The following is a 25,986-nucleotide window of genomic DNA, read 5'->3' on the forward strand; positions in this document are numbered from 1 at the left end:
TTGATTCAAATCAGACCACGCTGTAGGTTCTGCATACAGAAATTACATTAATGTAAAACAAACAGATGCCTATTGTACTGAGTATATATTTAAGAACACGCTATTGCCACAAAATGTTATATTGCCAGAGATTATAGAATGTAATGTATAGTTTTGGTAGAGTTGGAGAGTATTATATTATTGCTATAACCACTTATTCAATTGTCATTAAACTGTTCATTGACATTGGTGGGGGATTTAGTGCATGTTAGAGGTGGACTTTTTTAGTTTAGGATTGACACTGCAGCTTTAAATAGCTTTACCACAGGTCATGGTCAAAAATGTTTTTATTATTTAAATGCAAGGACAGCAACCAGCCCTTTTCTGAGTCAGCACTGTCTGTTTACAGTATTTATTAGTGACAGCAAGGCCAAAGGTGGCAAGAATCAATAGAATGAGCGCTTGCATGATTTTCAGACATTTGTCTTGCTTGGGTTCATTTGGTACTTTACTTCTGGACCATGGTGAGCTACTGGATTATTTGTACTAATTTCACAGTAAGAAAGGCACATACATGTTTGACTGCAGTGTCTCTCTGTGCCTCTCCTGGTCTGAGCCCTGGTTTGACTGCAGTGTCTCTCTCTGCCTCTCCTGGACTGAGCCCTGGTTTGACTGCAGTGTCTCTCTGTGCCTCTCTCCTGGTTTGAGCCCTGGTTTGACTGCAGTGTCTCTCTGTGCCTCTCCTGGTCTGAGCCCTGGTTTGACTGCAGTGTCTCTCTGTGCCTCTCTCCTGGTCTGAGCCCTGGTTTGACTGCAGTGTCTCTCTGTGCCTCTCCTGGTTTGAGCCCTGGTTTGACTGCAGTGTCTCTCTGTGCCTCTCCTGGTCTGAGCCCTGGTTTGACTGCAGTGTCTGTCTGTGCCTCTCTCCTGGTCTGAGCCCTGGTTTGACTGCAGTGTCTCTCTGTGCCTCTCTCCTGGTCTGAGCCCTGGTTTGACTGCAGTGTCTCTCTGTGCCTCTCCTGGTCTGAGCCCTGGTTTGACTGCAGTGTCTGTCTGTGCCTCTCCTGGTCTGAGCCCTGGTTTGACTGCAGTGTCTGTCTTGTGCCTCTCTCCTGGTTTGAGCCCTGGTTTGACTGCAGTGTCTCTCTGTGCCTCTCTCCTGGTTTGAGCCCTGGTTTGACTGCAGTGTCTCTCTGTGCCTCTCTCCTGGTCTGAGCCCTGGTTTGACTGCAGTGTCTCTCTGTGCCTCTCTCCTGGTCTGAGCCCTGGTTTGACTGCAGTGTCTGTCTGTGCCTCTCTCCTGGTCTGAGCCCTGGTTTGACTGCAGTGTCTCTCTGTGCCTCTCTCCTGGTTTGAGCCCTGGTTTGACTGCAGTGTCTCTCTGTGCCTCTCTCCTGGTCTGAGCCCTGGTTTGACTGCAGTGTCTCTCTGTGCCTCTCCTGGTCTGAGCCCTGGTTTGACTGCAGTGTCTGTCTGTGTCTCTCTCCTGGTCTGAGCCCTGGTTTGACTGCAGTGTCTGTCTGTGCCTCTCTCCTGGTCTGAGCCCTGGTTTGACTGCAGTGTCTCTCTGTGCCTCTCCTGGTCTGAGCCCTGGTTTGACTGCAGTGTCTCTCTGTGCCTCTCTCCTGGTGTGTCTAGAATATGTGTGTTTTCTGGTTTTGTTAAATACATATATCCTCTATATGTTTATTATTCTGTGGTATGTGTTTTGAATCTTCCTTTATTACAGTCTCTGCGCACAGTGAAATGTGGCGTGTTTATTAAAGTCACCAGCGTGTTTTACCTTTGACCTGAGCAAGGTCTTTTTGTAATGAGGCTAGTACAATGTCTGCTGGCAGTAAAAACATTCATTCTCATACATCCTACAGTTCAAAACATATCGGAGGAATACTATTATAATTCAGGAATGACGCTTGGTAGAACGCTGGACAATTGATTTTGAATAAATATTGTGCAGTTAACCCAAGCTAGCAGTAAACTGCTTACTGTACCTGTGAGTGTTTGTTCGAACTATTGGGTTAACATTAGTATTACAAAGTATAATGTGTTATCACTGTGAATGCGAAGAGACAAAAGTCCAGCTGTTTAGTCACATGCTCAGAGCCTCGGGTTCTACTCTGTGTACAGCACAGCTAAATTAATTTGCTAATTTCTCTGAGATTATTTGTTGTAGTAGATATAAAAAAAACACCTTTGGGGAATTTGACCTTGACATCCAATCCAGAAAACCTACATATTCAATTAGTTTACTGCAATTTGTTCTAAAGAGTATGCTAGATAGATACCTTCCCCTATTTCATTTTCTAAAACACCTGTATATTATTTTTTTAGTGAGCAAGTATCCTTTTTCAAAGGTGTATCAATTATATTCTTGTGAGAACTAACACTTAGTTATCCATTTTAATTTTGCTGCAAATAATACCACATCAAGACACTGAAATTACTGAAAAGCATCAGGCTGTAAGTCTTCTTTGTGAGCAGTTGTTCTCTGCTTTTCTGGAATATTGTCTTTACATGGGTGGCAAAATAAGTTAGGATGGGCCTTGGGCCTTAGGGGGGCCTATTTAATTTTGTGTTGATAAACACATATATCTAGTAGTTTTGCTCCACAGGCTTAAAACGTATTTAGCAAGACCTGTGCTGTTGCACAGCTCAGTTTCTCTAGATAATGTACTACTAAAGTTCACAATTGGCATCTTCCAGTGATGTCTTGGGGGCTAGTGAGATTACAAAATATTACTTTTAAAAATGACAGTGCATATTTACAAAGAATATAGCTAATGCCTTTAACTTAAATTTAAGGAACAAAGAAACAGACTTTCCTGGTTTTTGTAGTCCCTGGGCAATGGACCTCATCCCCAAATCAAAAATATTTTTCTATCAAAAAGATTTTCATAATCAGTAGTCTGTCACTAAACTGGACATATCTGGAGGGAGACATGAGTTGTCCGATTTAAAAAAATATATAAAAAAGTAATTTTGTAAGAAATACAGTAGTAAAATCAAGTAAATACCTGCAGTGCACTTTCTTTTTACTTTAGCCTACCGGTAACACAAAATGAATCATGCTGCTGCATTGTACACATTACTGTACAGTGTGAAAATAGTAAAAGATTATTTTTAATTGAAACTAAATTATTTTAGCACATTTTCTTTTTTACTGTAGCCTACTTAGTACACAATTAACAGAAAACAGAACACACACTACAGAAATAATCATTTTAAAATGTACTTAGAAAATTTGACAGTGCTTATTGCAGTTTTTTTAGATTTTTTTTTTGTAGTATTTTCCTTCTGTTTTTGACATCCAGATTTGTGTTTCTTTTTATTTGGATGTTTCAGAGGTTTGGCAGGTTTCATTTTTAATGGTTTAAAATCATATAATTATAATAGGCGTTTACGCGTTATGATAATAGACGTTATGATAATGACACCGGCACTGTCAAGGTCTGCAGTGCCACAAACTGAATGTGGTTTAGACATTAAGAGAGATGAAAGCCTATGAAAGCCGAAAGCTACAAATATTGCAGACAGCAGATCTTACAGACTTTGACTGAGGGTTGAAAGTAAGTATATGTGTATCAAAGTCTGCTGAAATGATTGGCTTGAGATGACTCTGGACCAGTCTGGACACTAGACTTCTCTGTCAAATCAGAGGAATTAGAATCAGATATATGAGGCATGGTCATGTATCCATCTGCAACCAGTCTAATAACTTCTGACAAAATGAAAGCTATTAGAATCATTAAGATCAGCAGGATCTACATCAACAGTATGGACAAACATACCTTTATATCTACAGATGCTCTCAAACACTTGCGCTAAAGAACATAGCAGGTTTTATTACAATTTGCAGTTAGATAACAACTTTAGAAATGTAAAACTCGGAAGTGTGACATACTTACAGAAGATATGTATGTATGTATGTATGTATGTATGTGTGCACATGTGTGTATCAATGCATGCATGGGGGCCTCCACTATAGCCACCTCGCCAGCGTTATGCATGCAAAATGGACAAACCAAAAAAAATATGCACTCGTCCTGAAGACACAATTTTTCCTTTTGATTAAATTATTTAATGCTTAAGAGTCTGTCCAAGTCAAAGTTCTATCATCATTTAAAACTACTGTGTTCTACCCTGTCACCTGCAGTAGTGAAATGGACACATGTGCAGGCGAAATAGTTTTTGCATCTTTGAGGACAGTTTAGGAATATGGAATTATGCTTTGTCAACTTTCCATTCCAGTGTAACAACAATACTTTTGTGTTTCAGCGAGGGTAAGCATGACTTTTAACAGTTGATTGATATCTGTCTTAGAAAAGCAATTTACAAGCCATATGCATTATTAAAGGACTGTTTCGAGTAATACAAACTGCTTGTTTAAGTGGTGTCGTCTTTTTTTTTTTTTCAACAGATATCCCTGCTCATGGCAGACTTGAGTTATCATTTTTATATATAGATATATATATATAGATATATATAGATATATTTTTTTTTTTTACTAACTGGAAGTCTAGAAAATAAAATTAATTTATAAATTACAGAAAAAAAATGTGAACTGTTTTCTGCATATCGTTTGGATCAAATTGATAGATTGCTTTCTAAACAGTGTGGATTATAATTTCCCTTTGTTTTTTTTTCTTTACAGTACCAGCTAAGTGCCCTGCTCAGTGGACTGAAAAGAGCCATCTGTGAATGAAGGCCCTGCTTCAACAAAGGGAGTCCCCTGCTTCGTCCAGAGGGAGATTTTTACTGACTTATCTTCATCTCTACCAAACCCATGTTAACAGCATATCAAAGAGGATTCAACAACTGAGAGGCAAGAGCATCAAGGCTGAGTTTGGCGTTTATGGTGGTGTCCCTCACTAGCGGTCTTTCTCACGGACAATGTGGCTTACATCTAGGAGACGCCGTCCATTTTCATTGTTACGAGAATGGCACAGTCTGATGACTGGATCATACTGTAATGTTATCCTGTGGATATTGAGTTTCTGTTTGTCCGTCATGGTGGTCGATGGCCAAAGTTACTACCCAACTGTAAACACTCACTTTGGTAAGCTCAGAGGAGTGAGAGTTCCATTACCAAGTGAGATTCTGGGACCGGTCGATCAGTACCTCGGAGTTCCCTATGCCGCACCTCCTGTCGGAGAAAAACGCTTTATGCCCCCTGAATCTCCATCTTCCTGGTCTGGAATAAGGAACGCCACCCATTTTGCACCCGTTTGCCCACAGAATATTCATAACGCTGTGCCAGAAATCATGATGCCCATTTGGTTCACCTTCAACCTGGATATGGTTGCAACTTACATACAGGATCAAAACGAGGACTGTTTATATTTAAACATCTATGTGCCAACTGAGGATGGTGAGTCTGTCGGGTACACAGGAAAACAAATTTTATTATTTTAAATTTTTTAACTGGTCTATTTGTCACAAGAGTGTTGTGTTTGAAGCATGAAGTGAGTGTTGTCTGCTGCATGATGCTGTTTGTGTCCACCATGTCGGTCTCCCATCTTGACTTGACCTCTTCATCCCAACTGTCATCAACTCCCCCTTTCCATGGCACTGTTATGGGTTCCTCTTTTGTGTTACATAAAGGAAAACAAAACCAAAAAAAGCAACAACTGGGAAATTAAACAATCAAAAAGATTGGAATGTAACAACGCGGTGCATCTTCTTCAATGTTCTGTCTTGATTTCTCTGGGGTTCACCTAACCTGTTTCTTGAAAGAAGGGTGCTGATTAAGGTTGATGAAATATTCTTTCTGGTACACAGGAAAACTGTGACGTTAATCAATTCAATGTAAGACCCTTTGCAGTCTATATTTTCCACAAAACCATACAAAGCCTTGGAATATACCTCCTATTTGAGTAATAAACTGACTAGTACAAATGTGGCATGAATTAAATAAAGGATGTGGAGACAATAATCGCTATTACAGGTGAAAATGAAACAGGCAGACTAACACAATAGGATTCAGACTGTAATTAATGTTCAACAGTGACATTGCATGAATGGTACCTTAAATGAGTTAGTCTTTTGTTATGCTAATGTCCTATATTCACCAGACTTTCAGTTTGTTTTGTTTGTTTTTTAGATTTTTTGGTAATCGTCTTAATAATAATTGTTTTTTATATATAATTATTATGAAAAACAGCTTGATAATTTATCATTTATAATTTTGAGTAGAACATGGCTTTAAAAAGACTTTAGTATCTCAAACAATGCTTTGTTTGGTGTTAAGAATTCTCCTTGTTTTCAGTTCTTCCCAAATAATGGGTGCAACAATTTCCCCAAAACATTGTAATGGGTCTTATATGAAAGTGCATGTATACATGGACTTCTTGTGTCCCAGGATGCTCTTATTGGAGAATATTTTTGCAACCAGCACCCATATCCAAAGAGTTTATTTTGTATTTGTTGTTGTTGATATGGGAGGGGAGGGGGGGGGGTTGGGGATGGGCGGGTTCAGTTAAGTTGTGCTTGCATGCGTCCGGTATTTCTACTGGAGCCTCCTGTTATTTTGTAGTCTTTTATTCATTTTTCAGTAAAACGAATATCCAAGGAATGTGCCAGAAAACCCAACAAGAAAATATGTAGAAAAGGAGGTATGTAGCAAGCTGACAACGAGAGAGAAGAGAGGCGACTGGTACATCCTCTCAAAAGCCTGCAAGATAACACCATCAATCAACTTCGAAATGAAACTGCTAAATGGGTTAAACAGAGCCTTGCAGTACAAATGAATGATGTTTGTGTTTGTTGTCTTCTGAAACAGTGTTCCTTCTCCACGCCTGCCTAAATTTGCATTAAGAACTGCACAGTACTGTGCACAAATGGGTTCCCACAGTTCAGGTTGTAAATGTAAATGCATGGAGTCGACATTAAGACGGAGTAGTGATATGAACTGCTACTAACAATTAGTACTGTAGCAAAATGTCTGAAAGAGAAGCAATTTTTCAAGCGTATAATGCATAACAGATGTGGAAGTTTTTTTTTTTTGTTTTTTTTTTTATATAGCTACCGTATAATCACCCAAATAGGGGGTGCACGCATACACAATATTAGCACCACACATTTTAGTTTCACAACACTGTCATTCTGTTGAGTAGTAATGCAAATGTGTAAACACCTTATCCTCCACATCTTGTATTGTACATATCTTCAGCCACATGCAGTTGCATGGACTTATTTGAAACCAAAGACACAATTGCATTTTCACAGAAAACAGTGTATACCCGAATATAAGGCTATGTGCATATTTGCATAATTATATGGTTTTATGGTACCAGATTGTTGGCATCTGGTGCATGTACTAATAGCATTTTTTCATAATTTAATCAGTTTATTCTGTAAACATTTAAATATTAAACACAGCCTCTGAACACACGTAAACAAATTACTAAGGATATTTGAATAAAATCACATAACATTGTAATATTCTTATCTAAAGAAGAGGCTCTGCAAAGCTAAATTCACAAGTACATGCTGACAAGTCATGTAAGAAAAAACATCCATCAAGGCAGCTCAATTCATTAGATGTAGATTAAGTTTATGTCTTTTAAAACGTTTTTTAAACATATTGCAAAATCTTACTGGAGCAATTTTCCAGTTGTGCGAACAGTTTAGTTTTAAATAGAGTTTCATAGTGTAGTGCAATACTAATGGCAGATAATAAGAAATAGAAATGCACCTGTGAAATACATTTTAATCATTTAGTTATTCAGTTATTAACATTACTGTTTACCATTAACTTTTATTAATTGTCCAGTAGGTGGTATGTACAGTGCCTTGCGAAAGTATTCGGCCCCCTTGAACTTTGCGACCTTTTGCCACATTTCAGGCTTCAAACATAAAGATATGAAACTGTAATTTTTTGTGAAGAATCAACAACAAGTGGGACACAATCATGAAGTGGAACGAAATTTATTGGATATTTCAAACTTTTTTAACAAATAAAAAACTGAAAAATTGGGCGTGCAAAATTATTCAGCCCCCTTAAGTTAATACTTTGTAGCGCCACCTTTTGCTGCGATTACAGCTGTAAGTCGCTTGGGGTATGTCTCTATCAGTTTTGCACATCGAGAGACTGACATTTTTGCCCATTCCTCCTTGCAAAACAGCTTGAGCTCAGTGAGGTTGGATGGAGAGCATTTGTGAACAGCAGTTTTCAGTTCTTTCCACAGATTCTCGATTGGATTCAGGTCTGGACTTTGACTTGGCCATTCTAACACCTGGATATGTTTATTTGTGAACCATTCCATTGTAGATTTTGCTTTATGTTTTGGATCATTGTCTTGTTGGAAGACAAATCTCCGTCCCAGTCTCAGGTCTTTTGCAGACTCCATCAGGTTTTCTTCCAGAATGGTCCTGTATTTGGCTCCATCCATCTTCCCATCAATTTTAACCATCTTCCCTGTCCCTGCTGAAGAAAAGCAGGCCCAAACCATGATGCTGCCACCACCATGTTTGACAGTGGGGATGGTGTGTTCAGGGTGATGAGCTGTGTTGCTTTTACGCCAAACATAACGTTTTGCATTGTTGCCAAAAAGTTCGATTTTGGTTTCATCTGACCAGAGCACCTTCTTCCACATGTTTGGTGTGTCTCCCAGGTGGCTTGTGGCAAACTGTAAACGACACTTTTTATGGATATCTTTAAGAAATGGCTTTCTTCTTGCCACTCTTCCATAAAGGCCAGATTTGTGCAGTATACGACTGATTGTTGTCCTATGGACAGAGTCTCCCACCTCAGCTGTAGATCTCTGCAGTTCATCCAGAGTGATCATGGGCCTCTTGGCTGCATCTCTGATCAGTCTTCTCCTTGTATGAGCTGAAAGTTTAGAGGGACGGCCAGGTCTTGGTAGATTTGCAGTGGTCTGATACTCCTTCCATTTCAATATTATCGCTTGCACAGTGCTCCTTGGGATGTTTAAAGCTTGGGAAATCTTTTTGTATCCAAATCCGGCTTTAAACTTCTCCACAACAGTATCTCGGACCTGCCTGGTGTGTTCCTTGTTCTTCATGATGCTCTCTGCGCTTTAAACGGACCTCTGAGACTATCACAGTGCAGGTGCATTTATACGGAGACTTGATTACACACAGGTGGATTCTATTTATCATCATTAGTCATTTAGGTCAACATTGGATCATTCAGAGATCCTCACTGAACTTCTAGAGAGAGTTTGCTGCACTGAAAGTAAAGGGGCTGAATAATTTTGCACGCCCAATTTTTCAGTTTTTTACTTGTTAATAAATTTTGAAATATCCAATAAATTTCGTTCCACTTCATGATTGTGTCCCACTTGTTGTTGATTCTTCACAAAAAATTACAGTTTCATATCTTTATGTTTGAAGCCTGAAATGTGGCAAAAGGTCGCAAAGTTCAAGGGGGCCGAATACTTTCGCAAGGCACTGTAGACATTTGTATAAAAGTCACATGAAGTTTGTGGTCCTGTAACCTGCAGGCTTCTGATTCAGAGCTTCAGAGCAACTTTGAAGCTTTTACAAAAAGGGCCTGTCTTTCGTAAAGCAGGTTCTATAATGCTTGAATTACTGTGTCTTTATAAAATGACCCCCCCCCCCAAAAAAAGTTACATTGTCAGAGAAGCCGCAAAACATTTTTGCAACGTTCTGAATTTTTGCTTTCATTCCAAAGAATTGGAGGATACATTTATACCGGCAGATCAATGGGTGAGTGTGAAAGGGTGACGTCACTGTCAAGGCTTGTTACCATCAGGGAGAGAGACACAAGATGCTGCAGTTTAAGCGCTATTGTGCATGTTTAATTAAACACAAATAAGAAACAAAACACACAAAAAAAAAAATAGGCGCAGTGTCCAAAATAAACTGTTTAAACAAACAACAAAAACGACTGGACAGTCACCTTACAGCACAGCACAGCAATCTAAACATCAGCCTTAACACCAACTGACAGTTTTTGCCCTTTTATACACCTGTGGCTGGAGCCTAATAAATCATCAACTATTTCATTATGGCCCCAGCCACATTCCCACATGTGTTCTGACAGGGAGAAATTTAACCCCTTCCCTGCCAACCCAATATTCCCCCCCCACACACACACATTACACCGGCAGGGCTTCTACCCTGCCTCAGTGAGCCAGGGGATTCTGGGTTTAGTAAGGAGCTACTGGGAAGTGTCCCCAACATAATATAGAGGTTGTAACTGAGTACCACACCCCAGGCTCCAGGTTCAGAGACCAACTGGCCAACTGATATGGTCTATCCAATACTATCAAGACTGTAAAGAAGTTAATAGAATTATAGGAGTGTGCTGTGTCATCTATCATATTACCTCTCAAACCTTACAAACTCACTTAAAATGAATACAGTATCTGAGATTTGAGAGCTGTTTCGTATTGGCGTATGGGGAAAGAAAGCTGTTTAATTAATTTTGTGTTAAGTCGATCTGTAGATAAGGAGGGAAGTGGTGGTTTAAGATTTAACAAAATGAGTAGCTGCTGATGTTTGCGGAAAAAAAACAAAACAACATACCATTTTCATTTTTCAGCTGCTGAATCATAAATCTGTTTTAATTAAATGTTTATTGAAATGACTTGTCTTGGTTCAACAGACTTCTTGAATGCTTTTAAAAAGTAAAGTGATGTTATGAATATTCAATAATTCTTGATATACAGGTGGATAAACAATATTACTTGCAGGCAGCCATAAAAACACGGCAATGAATTGGCAAATTGCTTTTGATTATTTTCAGCTGACATTTAATCACCTACCAGACACCTATTGTATTTTTCCAGACCCTCTAGCTTTCTAAATGAGAAATTATTTAATTTAACGCATATGAAATATGCATATACTTATGTAACGGGTGCCTGTTACATGTGTGGGTCGTCACAGCCAAATACTGAGGCAGACAGAGCATTGGGTGTTGGCATGCCGCACAGGTGCACAAATTTAATAACATAAGTGCTGCCACTGGGTACCAACAGTGGTATCCCTAGTGTCACATTTAATAAAGAAAACAAAGCTAAAAATAAAAGTTTGCCACACAAGGCGAGCACTAGTCTCACTAAAAGGAATGTCCTGCTCCAGGAACCTACTACTCTACGCAAACCCTGTCTACACTGGGATCAACATCTAATAAACTGACCTACTTTTGGGATCCTGGAGTCCCGGCATTCACACAGAGACACCTGCCTCTTCAAACAGCCTTTTCAAACGGCCTCGGCTGGGCAATGCCTTCACGTGCACCGTCTTGGAGTGGAAGGGTTTCGTGTAGTAGTTCTCTCCATGGAGCAGACGCGCTCCTCCTCAATGTAAGCACAGCACCCGTCTGCTTAGCATGGCAGAGCAGTTGCCTCGAGCTGTGGTACAGAGGCATTTTGAGCTTCGCGCAGCCTCCCCGGGCACGCCCCCTCCCCAGACACGCCCCCCAAGCAATCCGGAACTCCCGGTCAGCTCAGCACCAGGCGAGCCTAACTGCTCAACTGGTTGTTTAGCAACGTGTCTCAACGTTGCACGTCCCAGCTACTTCCATAAAGACACACACACACTCGAGAACCAGCGACAGGTTATCCCTGTCACAACTTATTGTAAAAAAAGTATTTTAATCCCATGGCCTTCTACCTGTAGATAAAATAATTTGAAATAAAAATGTATATAATTAATTACACCCTGACCCTTTCCGTATTGAACAGGAATATTTTGAAACACAATACATCAGTTCCACGTCCACAGTTTATTTTATAAATAAGTGTTCTTTCTCACTTGTTTTTTTGCACATTTTCTTGTGAATCATTCAACACATTTAAATTGCTGGAGGAGCACATTGCTTATATAAACCTGGATTGTTTCACCCTGTTGAATAATTACAGTTGATACTACAGAGTATACAACAAACACTATTAGTCACATACATTACTAATATTCTGTTTCCTTTTCTATATTACTTCTTTTTCTATATTATTTTTGGTGATTCTTGTGCTGCTTTTGCAGCTTTCAATCCAATTAATTTTTTTTTTCCATTTTCATTACCACTTCTTTCCCTTGAGTCTTTTGTTAGATTTGTCAAACTTTTAAGCTGTATTGAAGGGCTGTGTTTTGAAAGGTGAAAGTGTTGCAGCTTGAGAATATTTTCTCTTGGCAACACTTTGGTTTCTTCTCCTCTCTATTATTTAACAAGCCCACTTAAATTACTGAGATTTAGTTTTAAGTGTATAACATTTTTGGTTGTAATCGCCTGTAATTGTTCAGCAATTCACATCTTAGCATTATATATATATATATATATATATATATATATATATATATATATATATATATATATAGATAGATAGATAGATAGATAGATAGATAGATAGATAGATATCCCTACATATCCGGACAACAGGCCGCAGAGTCACTTCAGCCATACAAAATTGCTGCCTGTGAGATGAAATTGCCTTGAGGACAAAATCCCACTGCACTATAACCACACCCTTCATTCATCTGCACGGTATTGCCATTGCACAGATTTGCAAGGATGAACATGCCTCCATTTCAGAATGGAAATGCAAATGTTTTCAACACCCCCTTGATTTTAGTGGCTGACAGTTTATTCTGTGATTTGTATCAGTTAGCAGACAGTGTAAAACGGGTATATTGGGATTCGTATTGGATTTGTGTCTGCAGTTTTCTTTTGTAAGCTTCTCTCTTTGATATTCCGAATCCTTTCCTGAAACTTGTTTTCTTTCTCTCAAGAGTCTTAATCTCAGTTAACTGGGTGTTCTCAAGATAATTACTAATTAGGGCACTGGTTCCCACCTCCTGGAGCTTCTCAATCTGGGATCCTGTGTGAAAACTTAGGTTGTCTATAAGACGAGAAAATTATTCACTTGTGATTCATTATCTTTTCTTCTCCTAGGGCCTCCAGCATCTACAATATTTTTTTACTCCCTCCTCTCCCTAATTCTTATGCTATGGTCTTTTTTTAATGAACCATCACAACTGATGGATGATAGCCTCTATCTCTGTCCTATAATAACCTATACTAAAATTCTATACCACTTGTGCTTCTTAGTAGATTCACGATAGAAAACTGCGTTTTGCTTTTTTAAGCTCCAAATGTTTCAACAAGAATCTTCTGAAGACGTTGTGTGTCGGATGAGCTCTTACTTGTGTTGGTGATGGGATGGATGTCTGTTGTTCTGTGCTGTGCAGATTAATAGGTTATGGCTTTTGTCATTCAGAACTCAGATAGGGCTGATTGTGATGATGAATTATTTAAACCAGGTTTACAAGATTGCAGCACCTAAATAATACAACTACAGGAAAGCTGCTGAAATGATCACATAAGAGACACATAATGCATTGGATTGCCATCAAAAGCCATCTTTACTGCCTTGCAGTAAGCAGCAAGGTGGAAAGGAACCATAAAATACATAGTATACAGAAATAAACCCAACAGCTAAAATATAAATGACATTGACATTTAAATTGATTGAATTTTGCTTATGGGCAGGATGACATTATTATGTGGGAAGTTTGGCAGCTCCCAAAGCTTTCCTTTTAAAGTAGAATTTCCTTTTTTTCCCTTTTGTTTAGAACATGGCCACCAAACCTCACTGTGCTCTTTAGCATGTTTGTTTTTGGTCATTTGTCTTATATTTAGTTCTGTGTCTCCTTGTCTTTGAATCAGGAACTGCTTGAGACAAATGACATGTTGGATTGATCTTTACCACACACCCTTATTTTCATCTCCTCCTCCTATTACCTGTTCCTGATTCCAGACAAACACTCAGAGGTCAGTAGGCGGGGAAAGATTCATGTGATATGTCATTTTTCTCAGTGGGAGCAGTTGCTGGATCAAATGAGAAACAGCAGCAGAGATGACAAAACTCCTTATTCATTGAAAATCCAGGGATAGCAATCAGTAAAAACCATTTAAACACCCCTCCAAAAGAACACAGCCTGTGTATCTATTTATAGATGTTGGGATTTTTATTCAACACAATGTGGGATGTCACACTCCTATTGTGAGTGTTTTATAATGAAAGTTTCAATATCAGTTTAGCTGAAGTACTGTCCAGATGCAGTCAACATGTTTACACCAATTATACTAAACATGACATTTGAAATAATTTGGTTTAATTTACATAAGGTTTTTGTTATCACAAGTACATGTATCCACTACAGTTAATCACGTCACCTTGTCTTTACTGTTTAGTCTTGATTTCTAAAATGCACTGACCAGATAATTACATTTCAAATCAGGAACCAAACAATGTGTCCATCTGTTTTTCTTCTGTTCTTCGTTGAAGTTGTGTCATACAGTATCGTTCATTAAGAATGCCGGAAAATAATTAATGTGAGCAATCTAATTAAAAATACTCAAGTGCAAGAGAACAGAAATTATGAAAAAAGTCAACAAGACAAGTGATCTCCAATGTACCTTGTCTTCTGAACACTTTTAACAGGGAAGGGCCTACTAATTAAAAATTGCACAGTTATTGTAGACAGACATTTTAATTTTGGTGATGTTTTTGTAGATTATTAGATAGCATAGTTTGGTGCATTCAAGTTTCTGTTTCTTTATGAAGTCTTTATAATTTCTGAATATTGATGCAAGGAATACCAGTGTAATTTTTGTATTGTGATCAAAAAATATGTCAGTGTTGCATTAATGTCATATATTTAATACAATATACAATTCCTAACTAAATGCATTTTTAGAACAATTAGATCTTTGTTACATATGACCTCTTCCCTGTAAATGTATCCGTTTTTTACATTGGCTCATTAAGAACAGGAAAACAAACATTAACATTTCAAGCTCTCAACATTTCATACCTTTATTTTGAGATCACAAAATAAATTAATTCAGAATCTCGACATTTCGAACAATTCTGTTAATGTCATTTATCCACGTCATCAATAAGGTTTGAATAAATGAATAGTATGCATATCAACATATGTTTCAATTAAAATACATGCAGTACTTAAACAGACTATTTTACAGCTGTAAACTATTCCAATATTAAATTACAAAATCCAAACTGACTTTCGGACACCTTGTCGAGTTTTTAAGGCGATGCAAAGGATTATCGGATGTAACGGGAGGCAATGGAGCGGTGCAGGATTGAGCTGCTTTGAGCTGATTTAATTGAAATTTAAAAATATATATTTTTTAAAGTTTGCTTCTTACACATTGTTATGCATCTAATTAATGTTGTTTGAACACCTGCACAACAGAACCTACTCCAGTTTTTTAAGCACAATGCAGTCAGACACAAAAACATTGGTTCTGTTGTGAAGCTGAATTGTGGGTGTAAGTCTGTGCTATAATGGGTTATTTCCTCACAGGTGCTTTTAAGTGGATATAATGTCACTTTTGGAAAAAAAAAATGAAGGGTTTTGATGAAGATGATCCTACCTTCTTCAATCTAGAGGGGTGGAGTAGATCATTCCAAATGACCATCTTTCCTGCACAATAACTCAGACAGTGAGCTCTGAAGATGAATGGCTTGCTGTTTTTCCTCTTTTTTTGTCAATCATGCTATTTTGAATTTTCTTGTTTCTTTGTTTGTTTTTCTTCCCTTGTTTTGATGTCAGGAGCCCACGTTAAGAAACAAGGCGAGGATTTATCTGATAACGATGGTGATGAAGACGAAGGTATTGTTTTGGTGATCGAAGCAGATGCATGACATACCAATTCTTGAATTTCATTATTTACTAATTTGTTTATTTATGTCACAAATGCATGTTGTCTTGCACTTATACCGGAAATATAGAATCGAATGGTTATTATTCTATATTAAAAAATGGGACTTGGAATTAAGTAAAATGTAAATGTTTTTGCTCAGTTCCTAATTTTGTTAGCACTACTGGTTTATGGCAACTTAAAGTTCATGGGTACAGGTATGAATGATATAAAGCCTTGTTTTATCTCTACAACTGGTAAGTGCAACCACAGCAGATATATATAAGTGATTTCTTAGTCAGGGAAACTGAATTTTACACTGATGTGTACTTTCACAATATAAATATATTGTGTTCATGTAATAGAATATCAATACCAAAACATAGATAGACCTACACCCACTGTTGCTCAGAGAGATCTTTAACTTACTCCAATATTAGAAGATTCACTTTTTCAATATTAAAAGTGTTTTGTGGTAAGTGAAGTCTCAATGATTGGAAGCAGTATCCCCAGGGTTACCCCTGCCCCCCGCCTTCCATTTGAACAGTGATGTCTTTCTCTGCAGCTTGTATTTCTGTATTTGTAAGCCATAACTTTGTATGTGTATCATATCATGGGGTATGTTTCAGGCACAGAAGCATGTTCATTGTTCTTATGATCCATTGTTGTGTTGCCACTTCAAGTATTAATTATGTATATGCACAGTATATAGTACAGCCTTACAGTTTGGAAAGATGCACATGCTTACATAGTGAAGCTGTAACCCTACATTATTTTAAAATGGCTGTTCCTTTTCATTAAAACTGCTCAAGGTTGCAATTATAATGATAACCGATTCATGAATAACTTACATAAATTAATCCTTTAATGAATAGAGACCAGGAAGACACCCTACTAATGATTCTCCCTGGAACAGTGAAAGTAATTGAAATCAGTTTGCTGCCTGTGTGTAGGGAGATCCAATCTAATTGATTGAACATATTAATACTGTTTTGTATTTTTTTTTTTTTTTTTTTTTATGAATATCTATTGTTACCTAGATTGCTCCAGTAAAAACCCAACTGTACAAATGGGTAATTGTATGTAAAAATAATGTGATATCTTGTAACAATTGTAAGTCGCCCTGGATAAGGGCGTCTGCTAAGAAAATAATAATAATAATAAAAGTATTGAAGTATAGCACGTACAATTGAAATATATATGTAACCCTGTCGCAGAGCTGTGTAGCAAATACCATTAACCATCCTTCTTTAGAGGCTAATTATCAAATTGTAATGTCAAGATAGGGACTATCACAAGGGTTCTTATGTTTCCCATAATTTCAATAGCAAGCCCTGTTAGATACAGTACACAGCTATATACAGCAGCTCCAGAAAATACTTGGACACCTTTGTCATCCTGTTTTCAGAGCTGCCCTGAGTGACAAGAATTCCCTCAAATACATTTGTGTTTAATAGCATTCATATCCTCTGCAGCGATCATTACCTGGAGATAGTTAGTTGCCCTCATCTTCATGTCATGAAGGGCCTCTGCGTCAGACATTAATACTTCAATAACGTTCACGTGTTGCCCATTAGGCCCACTCAGACCCCTTGTTTACTTAATATCTTGGTATCCCTGAATAGGTAATCTTCCCCACATCAAAAATAGGACAAATATTTTAATTAACAGGTTGTGCCACGAATGCAGTTGAATATTTGTAATAGTGAAATTGCTAAGACAACATACTAGCGTGTTACTAACTTATTATTATTATTATTATTATTATTAGTTACAACAAACCATCATCCAGATACTTTTTTAAACTGTTGTGTGCATGTTTGTATCATGTATTTTAAATGAATAATGGTATTATTTATACATGTTTAACTGTACCTGGTAGATTCGCTTGGTATTTACCTCTACAACAAACTAGGTTTTTAACTCACTTCACAATGCATTCTGGTAACCCTGCATGTCTTAAAAAAAAAGACAGGAATGAATTGGGAAGTAAAAACAGAACTTTTATAAACTGCCACAGTGAACCTGGAGCCATACAGTCACCATACATCCACCCAAACCCCAATCCAACCTCACCCCTCCATGTCCTTTATTGACAGTATTGACACTCAAGCTCAATGTCAGTGGGCTAAACACGATGAATAAAGGCATGGAAGACTACTTCTTTTTCTCAAGTATTCATTAACATTCCCCTCATCTCACAGATCCTGTAGCACTGCTCATCTGCTTCACATGAACAACCCTTTTACATTATGTTGCTGCTTTGATGGTCTTGATTATAGTCTCAAAATCCAGTATCTCTGCCTGATAATAATGTATTTTCAGCTGTACGTCTTTCTTGTCAATGGTGTATGTGCCGGATGTGTTCAATGTGTAGTACTTAATTATGTTTTACATTTACAGGCAGAGGGACACATTGTTGGAGGTAACTGTTGCCTAAGAAGGCATTGCTTGAATAAAGATTGTCAATTTTCCTACCTAAGCCATTTACGGCCAGATTCTAAATGGAGAGGTTTCAGGTTCCTGCACACCTGCTTTCCGGTTTCACAGGTGCGCAGAGCGCAATGTCAAAGTATAAATACATGAACAAAAGAGGCAGCTGATAACTTGATCGTGACATGACTAATCTGTCTTCCTATTTCTCTCTTTTTTTCTACCTTCTTTGCATTTGGATACATGTTTTAGTGCCCCTGGGTGCTTGGTACAGGAAACATCAGTGGCTATTCCATCTTGTGTTTTCCATGCATTTGTTCTTATGTGTAGTGTTTGTGGGGAATTGTTTGTTTAAATCCTTGTGATGCTTTCTTTTTAAAATAACAGTATCAGATACCAGACAAAGACGAAACTTGAGAATAATAATACAAAAAATAATCAAATACATTATACCATGTCCTTTATTAGAAACAATGTGTAATATTTCAAATGTTTACTGTAGGTTATTTTAATACATAAAAGGAAAACTCGTGATTAGCTATGCTTTTTTTTTTTTTTTTTTTTTTTTTACTTGTTGCAGGTTTCTATGGCAACCTGACTACAATATAATGAATTAGAGCCTGTGTACTAACTCACAAGTGTTTTTGATTCACAAGGTCACAAACATAAACTACAGTACAGGCCCAACCTGTCTCTTAAGCAAATGCACAGAGTGGCCATTTTGTTGAATAAAACAGTAAAAGCTATGTTTACAATAACCTAAGTGGTCACTTGCTCTAACAACCAGTAAACCCCCAAAATGCATATTAATATAGACCTCAAATCTTCAGTTCCTTTGCGGACCAGTTATTTAGGGGTTCACTGTGAATTATTTCAGTTTCCAAAATCCACCCGCAAAGACAATTCTGTGTTACAGTCATACATGTTTTATTAATATTTACCTTTTATAAGCTGTCTAAAAGCTATACTGTTAGTTACATTAAAGACGTACTGAAGCTATGGAAATGCACATCTATCTCTATCTAGGCTATTTATTCAGATAGAAATGTATTCAAATAAGCAACATACAAATCCAGTTGGAGCTCAGTTCATTGGAACCCCCACTGCAGAGTTGTCTCTAGCTGGTATCTGATATTGCTAATATGGGTTTTACAATGCCTTGATGTCTTGATTGTGCATTTGAAAGTGCCAGTGAATGTGTTAATGGTCCCAACTCTTGCAGACATCCGAGATACTGGTGCCAAACCTGTGATGGTCTACATCCACGGAGGGTCCTACATGGAGGGCACTGGAAACATGATTGATGGGAGTGTTCTGGCAAGCTATGGTAACGTCATTGTCATCACGCTTAACTACAGGGTTGGAGTTCTGGGTAAGAATTTTTTTTTTTAATTTATTTTTTATTTAAGGAACAAAACAAATGTAAGCTGCAGAGCATATCCTCTGGAAAAAACAGGCTGATAACCAGAAAGCGTTGGGAATTGTCAAATTATATTATAATATTAAATTATATATTAATATTCAAACAGCTACTACAGAAAGTACTACATCTACAGTATGACTGAGGTGACCAGTGTTCTTTATAGAGTAGTAGTTGTTTGAATATTTCTAAGCCTGGAAAATCTTTTATATAAAATGCAAGAGTGTGATATATATTTAAAGAAAAAATAGGAATACAAAAGTATTAGCACTAATCTTGGACTACCTTACTTAAAATAACATAGTCCAAGACTAGTGCTAATTAGGGTTGGTGAAACCATCCGATAAATACATTGTTTTGATGTAAACCAAGTGTAGTAGTAACAGACTACATTCATGAAATAGAGCAATAAATGACTATAACAATGTGTTAGATGAGGGGAACCCAAACTTTCTTAGCTCAAGCCCCATGACATACCACTACAGCATAAACCTGCCTGTAAGGTAAGTGGGAGCGATATGGTTTATTTGATTTATGTTGGGTAAGTACACATATGAAGAACACCTGCATGTATTTATTTCTTTATTTTAATAAAAGCAAATGGTAAAGTTATAATTATAAACTGCATTGATATAATTGCCTTTTTTTCTCATTACAATCGCTCCCTTTTGTTGTATAATGGTATATACTGTTAGTACGAGCACAAACTGACTTCAGTGTTACATTCGAAATAACCCCAAGCACCTCACAGCAGCATGTGTGTAAATGAATTGATCCCCCGGTCTGGGAAGCATTGCTCTGTCAGGGTCATTCGGGAGAGGACATTTTTGTATGTGTTACGGCCCCCTGAAACTACCTCGCGGCCTCCATTTGGGAAGCCCTGCATTAGATAGACCATGTCTACTTGAGTGGCAAAGAGCTGCAGACTGACTGCAGTCATCTTGCTGGGATTCCCTGTGTGTGATGTCATGGCAACAGGGGCAGCAAATCAAAATGGAGTTTAGCACTAAAAAAACAAAATCAAAAACATGCTTTTATATATATATATATATGAAGTGGTACCAAACATTACATTTTATTTTCAATACACTCAAAGGAAGCTGTTTAACAAGGAGTTCTGCAGATACTGCTTTCTATTTATTTAATGTTTATAAATGTATATTGGGACATACTTTGGAAGCTTATCCTCGGTTTGGTTAAGCCAACTGTAAGTGGTCCTCTACTACTCAGTTTTCTTCAGTATCTGGTGATTATTTTAATGTTCCTGTAGAAAGTAATTATTTATTAAATACGTATGACACATTTTAGCTCACACTCTATTACTGTATGAAAAGTATTTAATAATGTATAATGGATGCCAGGCAGAGTGGTGTATCTAATAATGCAATTACTTACTCTCTTTCCAGAACACATCAGTTTCTTTTAACTCGCTTTGTTTCTCAATAGGTTCTGCTAAGCTTTTTAATTAAACCGTTTTTTTGGTTTTTTGGTCATTTGCCATTTGCAATTAACACACAAAGATGTTCTGGCTGTTGCAGCCTTTTCTTGACGATTTGTTTTCTGGTTTTGCATGGCATACTGTAGCTACTTTTAAAAGTTTATAATCAGGAAATTCCTGGCAGTTGATCTTTTTGCAGCATTTTCTTGCTAAGGAACAACAGCATTCATGTAGAAATGAGTACATTTCGTACAATTAAATTCTGTGGAAGGGGAAGTTGAGTCAAAAAACGAATGCAAATAAGAAGTGAAGTTGAGGCACGTCTTTTATGATGGAGTTGTACGTTTAATCACACGATAAATCGTCGTAGTACCAAAATGATGCAGGTTGCTGATTCAAGTTTATTTTAAGCTGCTTTGTTAAAGAAAGGATACAGAGTGCAATGTAGATTTGCTTGGTTCAGTAATTTAATTGAAAGGTGTAAGGAGTGAGAAGCTCATTATCCTTTGCTTAAGGAGATTCAAGCTGGGATCTATGCAGTTATTTTATGCGGCAGCCTTGGAAACAAGCCTGGATGTGCCTCACATGATTTATTAATTTTGTATTGCTGACATGTATTCTGTGATATATAATCTACCAGAAACATTTCCTAAGTACAAAAAAGCCAAGTAAGAATAAAGGGACCAGCCATATGAAGATGTGATATCTACAACAGGGGCCAAGATATATACAAAAAAAGGAACAGGCCTGTAAGTAATTTAAATGTGGAAAATTTAAACATGTAACCCCATTTGTGAATTAAACAATACTGTTTAATTCACTAAACTACTAACACACAACCTTTTACGTGCAACTAGGTTTATAACATTTTATTTTCCGATTTCATCACGGACATTTGAAGATTCGTTATGGTGAGGTGAAGGATGAAATTCATGACTGCAGGCCGAGATTTTTCCAAAGTAATTCTCTTATTTTTGGTCAGCGTATTAAGAGCTGCAGCGTTCTGATACATTATTTATTTACAGAATGGAGTTGAGTTCACAGTAACTTTTCATAAAGCGTTTGACGAAACGTTTGATTTAAAACACTGCTGCAGAAACAGGATCTGTTTAGTGATGTGTAATGAGTCCCAGACAGAGGGGAGTATCTTGTATCATTGCTCTTTATAAATATAATTACTCATTCGCTCTCCAGAGCATGTCAATTTCACTGTCCTATAGGGAGGACTTAATTACCACTTCCAATCACATTAAGCAGTAGCTGACTCTCCTACTTGGCAAAGAGAAGGTGGTACTTTGTGTTTTACCACTTTTGACCTGAGATATTTGTAAAAATGTATAATCTCAAGGTATGTGTGTGTGTGTAATATATATATATATATATATATATATATATATATATATATATATATATATATATATATATATAATTAATGGATAAAGGCTATATTTGCATCCTGAGGCATTCGAAAAAAGGCATAATACCACAGTAGTCAAAAAGTGATAATTCCTCTAGAGGATAATATACTTGAACTTAGACCCATTCGACTCCTCGAGACCATCACTTTCAATTTAAACACAAAGTGTTTTGTTTTCAATCACCTGACAACACCCACAACAAAATAAGAATATGTTAAAAACAAAAAAAATAATGTAAAGCTTGTGCACTGGAATTGCAGAGAATCTGGAGAGAAACGGGAAATTAAAACCAGGTAAAGGCAATCATCCAAATAAAGCTGAAGCACTAACGGGTAACGACATAGAACGTCTGTACAGCGCTGAAACACTATATTTAAAAAAAAAAAAAAAAAAAACAACTGTACTGCTGAACTTCGTCTTCTTTAATATCAGCATCTCAAGGGTATCCTTCGGTCTTGTAATTTATGACGTCACAGAAACCCTAGATGGAATTATTTTCCTGTAACTCACTAAAGCCCATCTATCTATCTATCTATCTTATCTATCTATCTATCTATCTATCTATCTATAATTTAGCTCAAAGAGCCAGCTGCCTATATATATATATATATATATATATATATATATATATATATATATATATATATATATATATATATATATATTAAATCGCATCTATCCCAGCATGCCATGCTGGCTCTATTCCAGTATTTTGACATTGCCTTCCTTTTTCATAGCAAAGGAGACTGTTCCAGTGTCTGATGTAGACTGGAGTACATAATTCCCAGTGAATTTGAACAGATAAATGGTTATTAATCCAAGAGAGGAGTATAAACAAATATGAATTGCTAAAATCAGATTGCTGAAAATAGGTGACATTTAGTTATTTAGAGCTAAATATTCACTGCATGCTGTATGCACTTATTCGAGAGAAGCGTGAATTGCATTATTTCACAATTAACCTAAAAAAAGCAGACATCAACTGAGGGGAAGTTTGGAACAATGAGAGCGTATAAAATGATCACGCAGAAGTGCAATTTGCAGTTTTGTATTTTGCAGAAAAAGCTCATGGTATGCACAATGATTATCACTGTATGACATACAGCATGCTACATATGCTCTTGGCCCTTACCAAAAGATATTTATATGGCTACGGCTATTCTGTGGCACACAAATGTACTAAGAGGCAATGGAACTGGGCAGCTGCAATGAGCCATTGGTAAAATGGTACCACAGTGGTATAATTTCCATATATTGACAATGGCATTACAATGGTACAAAACAATCAACAGTGGTACTCCATTGCAGTCCCATGGTATCTTATCAGTACTATTGTGCTGGCATATCAGGACCTACCTACAGTGTGTTACAAATCCATTCTTTAGTTGTGCTGAGTTTCTTCAGCATAATTAAAATCTTATTATAATGATATTACTCAACCTTTTTTGTAAGTTCATACAGTAACATGATGGGACTAGAAAAGATTTGTGTTTCCGATAAACAGTGTGTCTCTTTCAGGTGGGTATGATTTCATGTACTGTAATGTACTGTAAAATATAAAATGTAATGTACTGTAAAATATTTACTTAACCCATTCAGAGTAAAGTATATTGAAATAATGGTTTTCATAATATGTTCCCCCTGCATATCCTGCAATGCTTAATTTAGGTGGCTTGTGGCATGCAGGGGTCTGAAATAATGTTATTTCCAATTATCTTTTGGACAAGATAGGGCAGTTGCATCACTGCACAAATTAATACCTTTTGGTTATTAAAGAGACAACGTTATGAAAGCATGCCCACGGCTTGCTTTTGCTCAGAATATGTGTTGGAGGGGACAGAGAAGTGTGTGTTTGGCCTGTTGAGGCACTTCCTTCGCTGGAACACTGTGTGCCACAGGGCAGTATCTGATTTTTTTATTTTTAAAGTTTGTGTTAGTCTTTTAACTTGTAATCTCCTCCTAGGGGCTGATAAATTAATGGTACTGACATCAGCTGGAGACACATACTTACCTCTCAGCTACACAGCTTGCTCTTTAGTTGAATGGTAAGACGTCTGAACCGTGCGGTTACCGGTCTGCACCTGGCGCATGTCAGACCATTACAAACTTCATCTGGTAAACTGTTCCATATATTTAGAACTGTTCTCAACTTACTTTTACTCAGCTGTGACCCTGTGCTCTGTCCTAAGTTTGAAATAGTACTCTAACTTGGAATAACCGAATGCCATTTATGATTTTATGAACTTTAATTGAATTCCCAGTTGCTATTCTAATTCTGTTTGCAATTACCAGAGCTGTTTTCTACCAGTTGTGACATTAGTCAATTTAGAATATATCTTGCAGCTGATTTGATTTCCACAACACCCTGCTTGTCTTTAATGCATCTCATGCAGATGGACGCCCATGAGGTCACTTTCTCCATCAAAGCAATTTGTATATACTGATTTCTGGCAACCCTGAATGCCTAACTGGAGCTGATAGGGTCCCGGTTGAACTTTTTTTTGTAAATTCTGCCACTGATGGAAACAAACAAATCACTTTCAAATCAGTCCAGATGGCAGGCAGGAACTTGGCATTTATTTTCTGTTTGTGGGGATAGTTCTATGAAAATGAGATGAGACATGTATAAAACGTCTATATGGAAATGTCTTGGTATGCCTGATTTAACTGCTAGTGTTTCAGAGGATAAACCCTAAACAATTATTCTGTGCTTGAGTGGAGATTGCAACAAAACCACAGGGCTTTAACAAAGCATCAAAAAGCTTCAACCTTACAAGCCTTCTGTCTCAGGCATTTGAAGCATTGCAGGGAACATTCAAAGCTGCTGTTGGTAGAACTCCTATACACTTAATTTCTCAGTCCTGTAGAGAAATGGCAAATACGTTACTAATATTGTCAAAATAATGCAGTAAGATTTATTTCCCAAGGGACAAGTTTACCTTTTTCTGCCCAATTCGAATGTCAGCTCACTGATGTAACCCACTTAGAAGGACTATAACAGGCAAACACTGTTCCACTGTCAAGACAATTGCCTCCTGCAAAACTACAGGACCTCAGTCTCCACCTGGCCAGTAGTGGTTGCTAAAGCCTGAAGAGATTAACTATCCCCAGTTCATTTTCTTCCCTAACCCTACAGCTCAGCAACTCACACAAATGGTACTCCACATGCCTTTCGTAAGATGAGCCACCAGGAAATGTTTGCCTTTTTGTGTTTAACTTATTCATATATGGAGAAACCTGTCTGACTGCACCATATATATATATAACTAGAAACAGAGCACAAGAGACTGCGCCATTTATAAAATAATCATCACAGTGAATAAGCTATGACTCTAAAGGACCTGTTATGAGATGTAGACACACCAGAAGCACTGCACCTCAGAGACTAACACTAAACCTGTGAGATTTACAGCCGCATTTTCCCAGTGAAGAGAATTCTCAAGAGGGATAAAGGACTCTTTTGAATCTGACTGACTTATACATCATAGGAGCTGCTGAGAGTTTCATATTGAAGCCTGTGCGTTTGTTTCAGCAAATATGACCGTGTTCACTTTACATTTGTTATTGTTTTATTATTTGATTGAAAAATAGCTTTTGTCAGTTTGTATTAATATAACATCAGTTTTCATCACGTTTTAATGTA

The 25,986-nt window shown here is 37.3% G+C and overlaps 1 protein-coding gene across 3 annotated transcripts in view; it reads left to right on the forward strand.

Annotated features, from left to right (window-relative positions):
• LOC117412286 (neuroligin-3-like) overlaps positions 1-25,986 on the forward strand; it is a 116,477-nt gene that overhangs the window by 38,840 nt on the left and 51,651 nt on the right. Inside the window, exons 2-5 of one of the 3 annotated variants that reach the window (XM_058989166.1) lie at positions 4,631-5,347; positions 6,531-6,590; positions 15,547-15,606; positions 19,290-19,439. In XM_058989166.1, the coding sequence (XP_058845149.1) occupies positions 4,870-5,347; positions 6,531-6,590; positions 15,547-15,606; positions 19,290-19,439 (748 nt within the window). In that variant the 5' untranslated portion in view covers positions 4,631-4,869. The remainder of the gene's footprint in view (positions 1-4,630; positions 5,348-6,530; positions 6,591-15,546; positions 15,607-19,289; positions 19,440-25,986) is intronic. The other 2 variants (XM_058989167.1, XM_058989168.1) reach the window with 2 other exon arrangements.

Source organism: Acipenser ruthenus, chromosome 16 (genome assembly GCF_902713425.1).
Source record: "Acipenser ruthenus chromosome 16, fAciRut3.2 maternal haplotype, whole genome shotgun sequence".
In the NCBI taxonomy this organism is placed as follows: Eukaryota; Metazoa; Chordata; class Actinopteri; order Acipenseriformes; family Acipenseridae; genus Acipenser; species Acipenser ruthenus.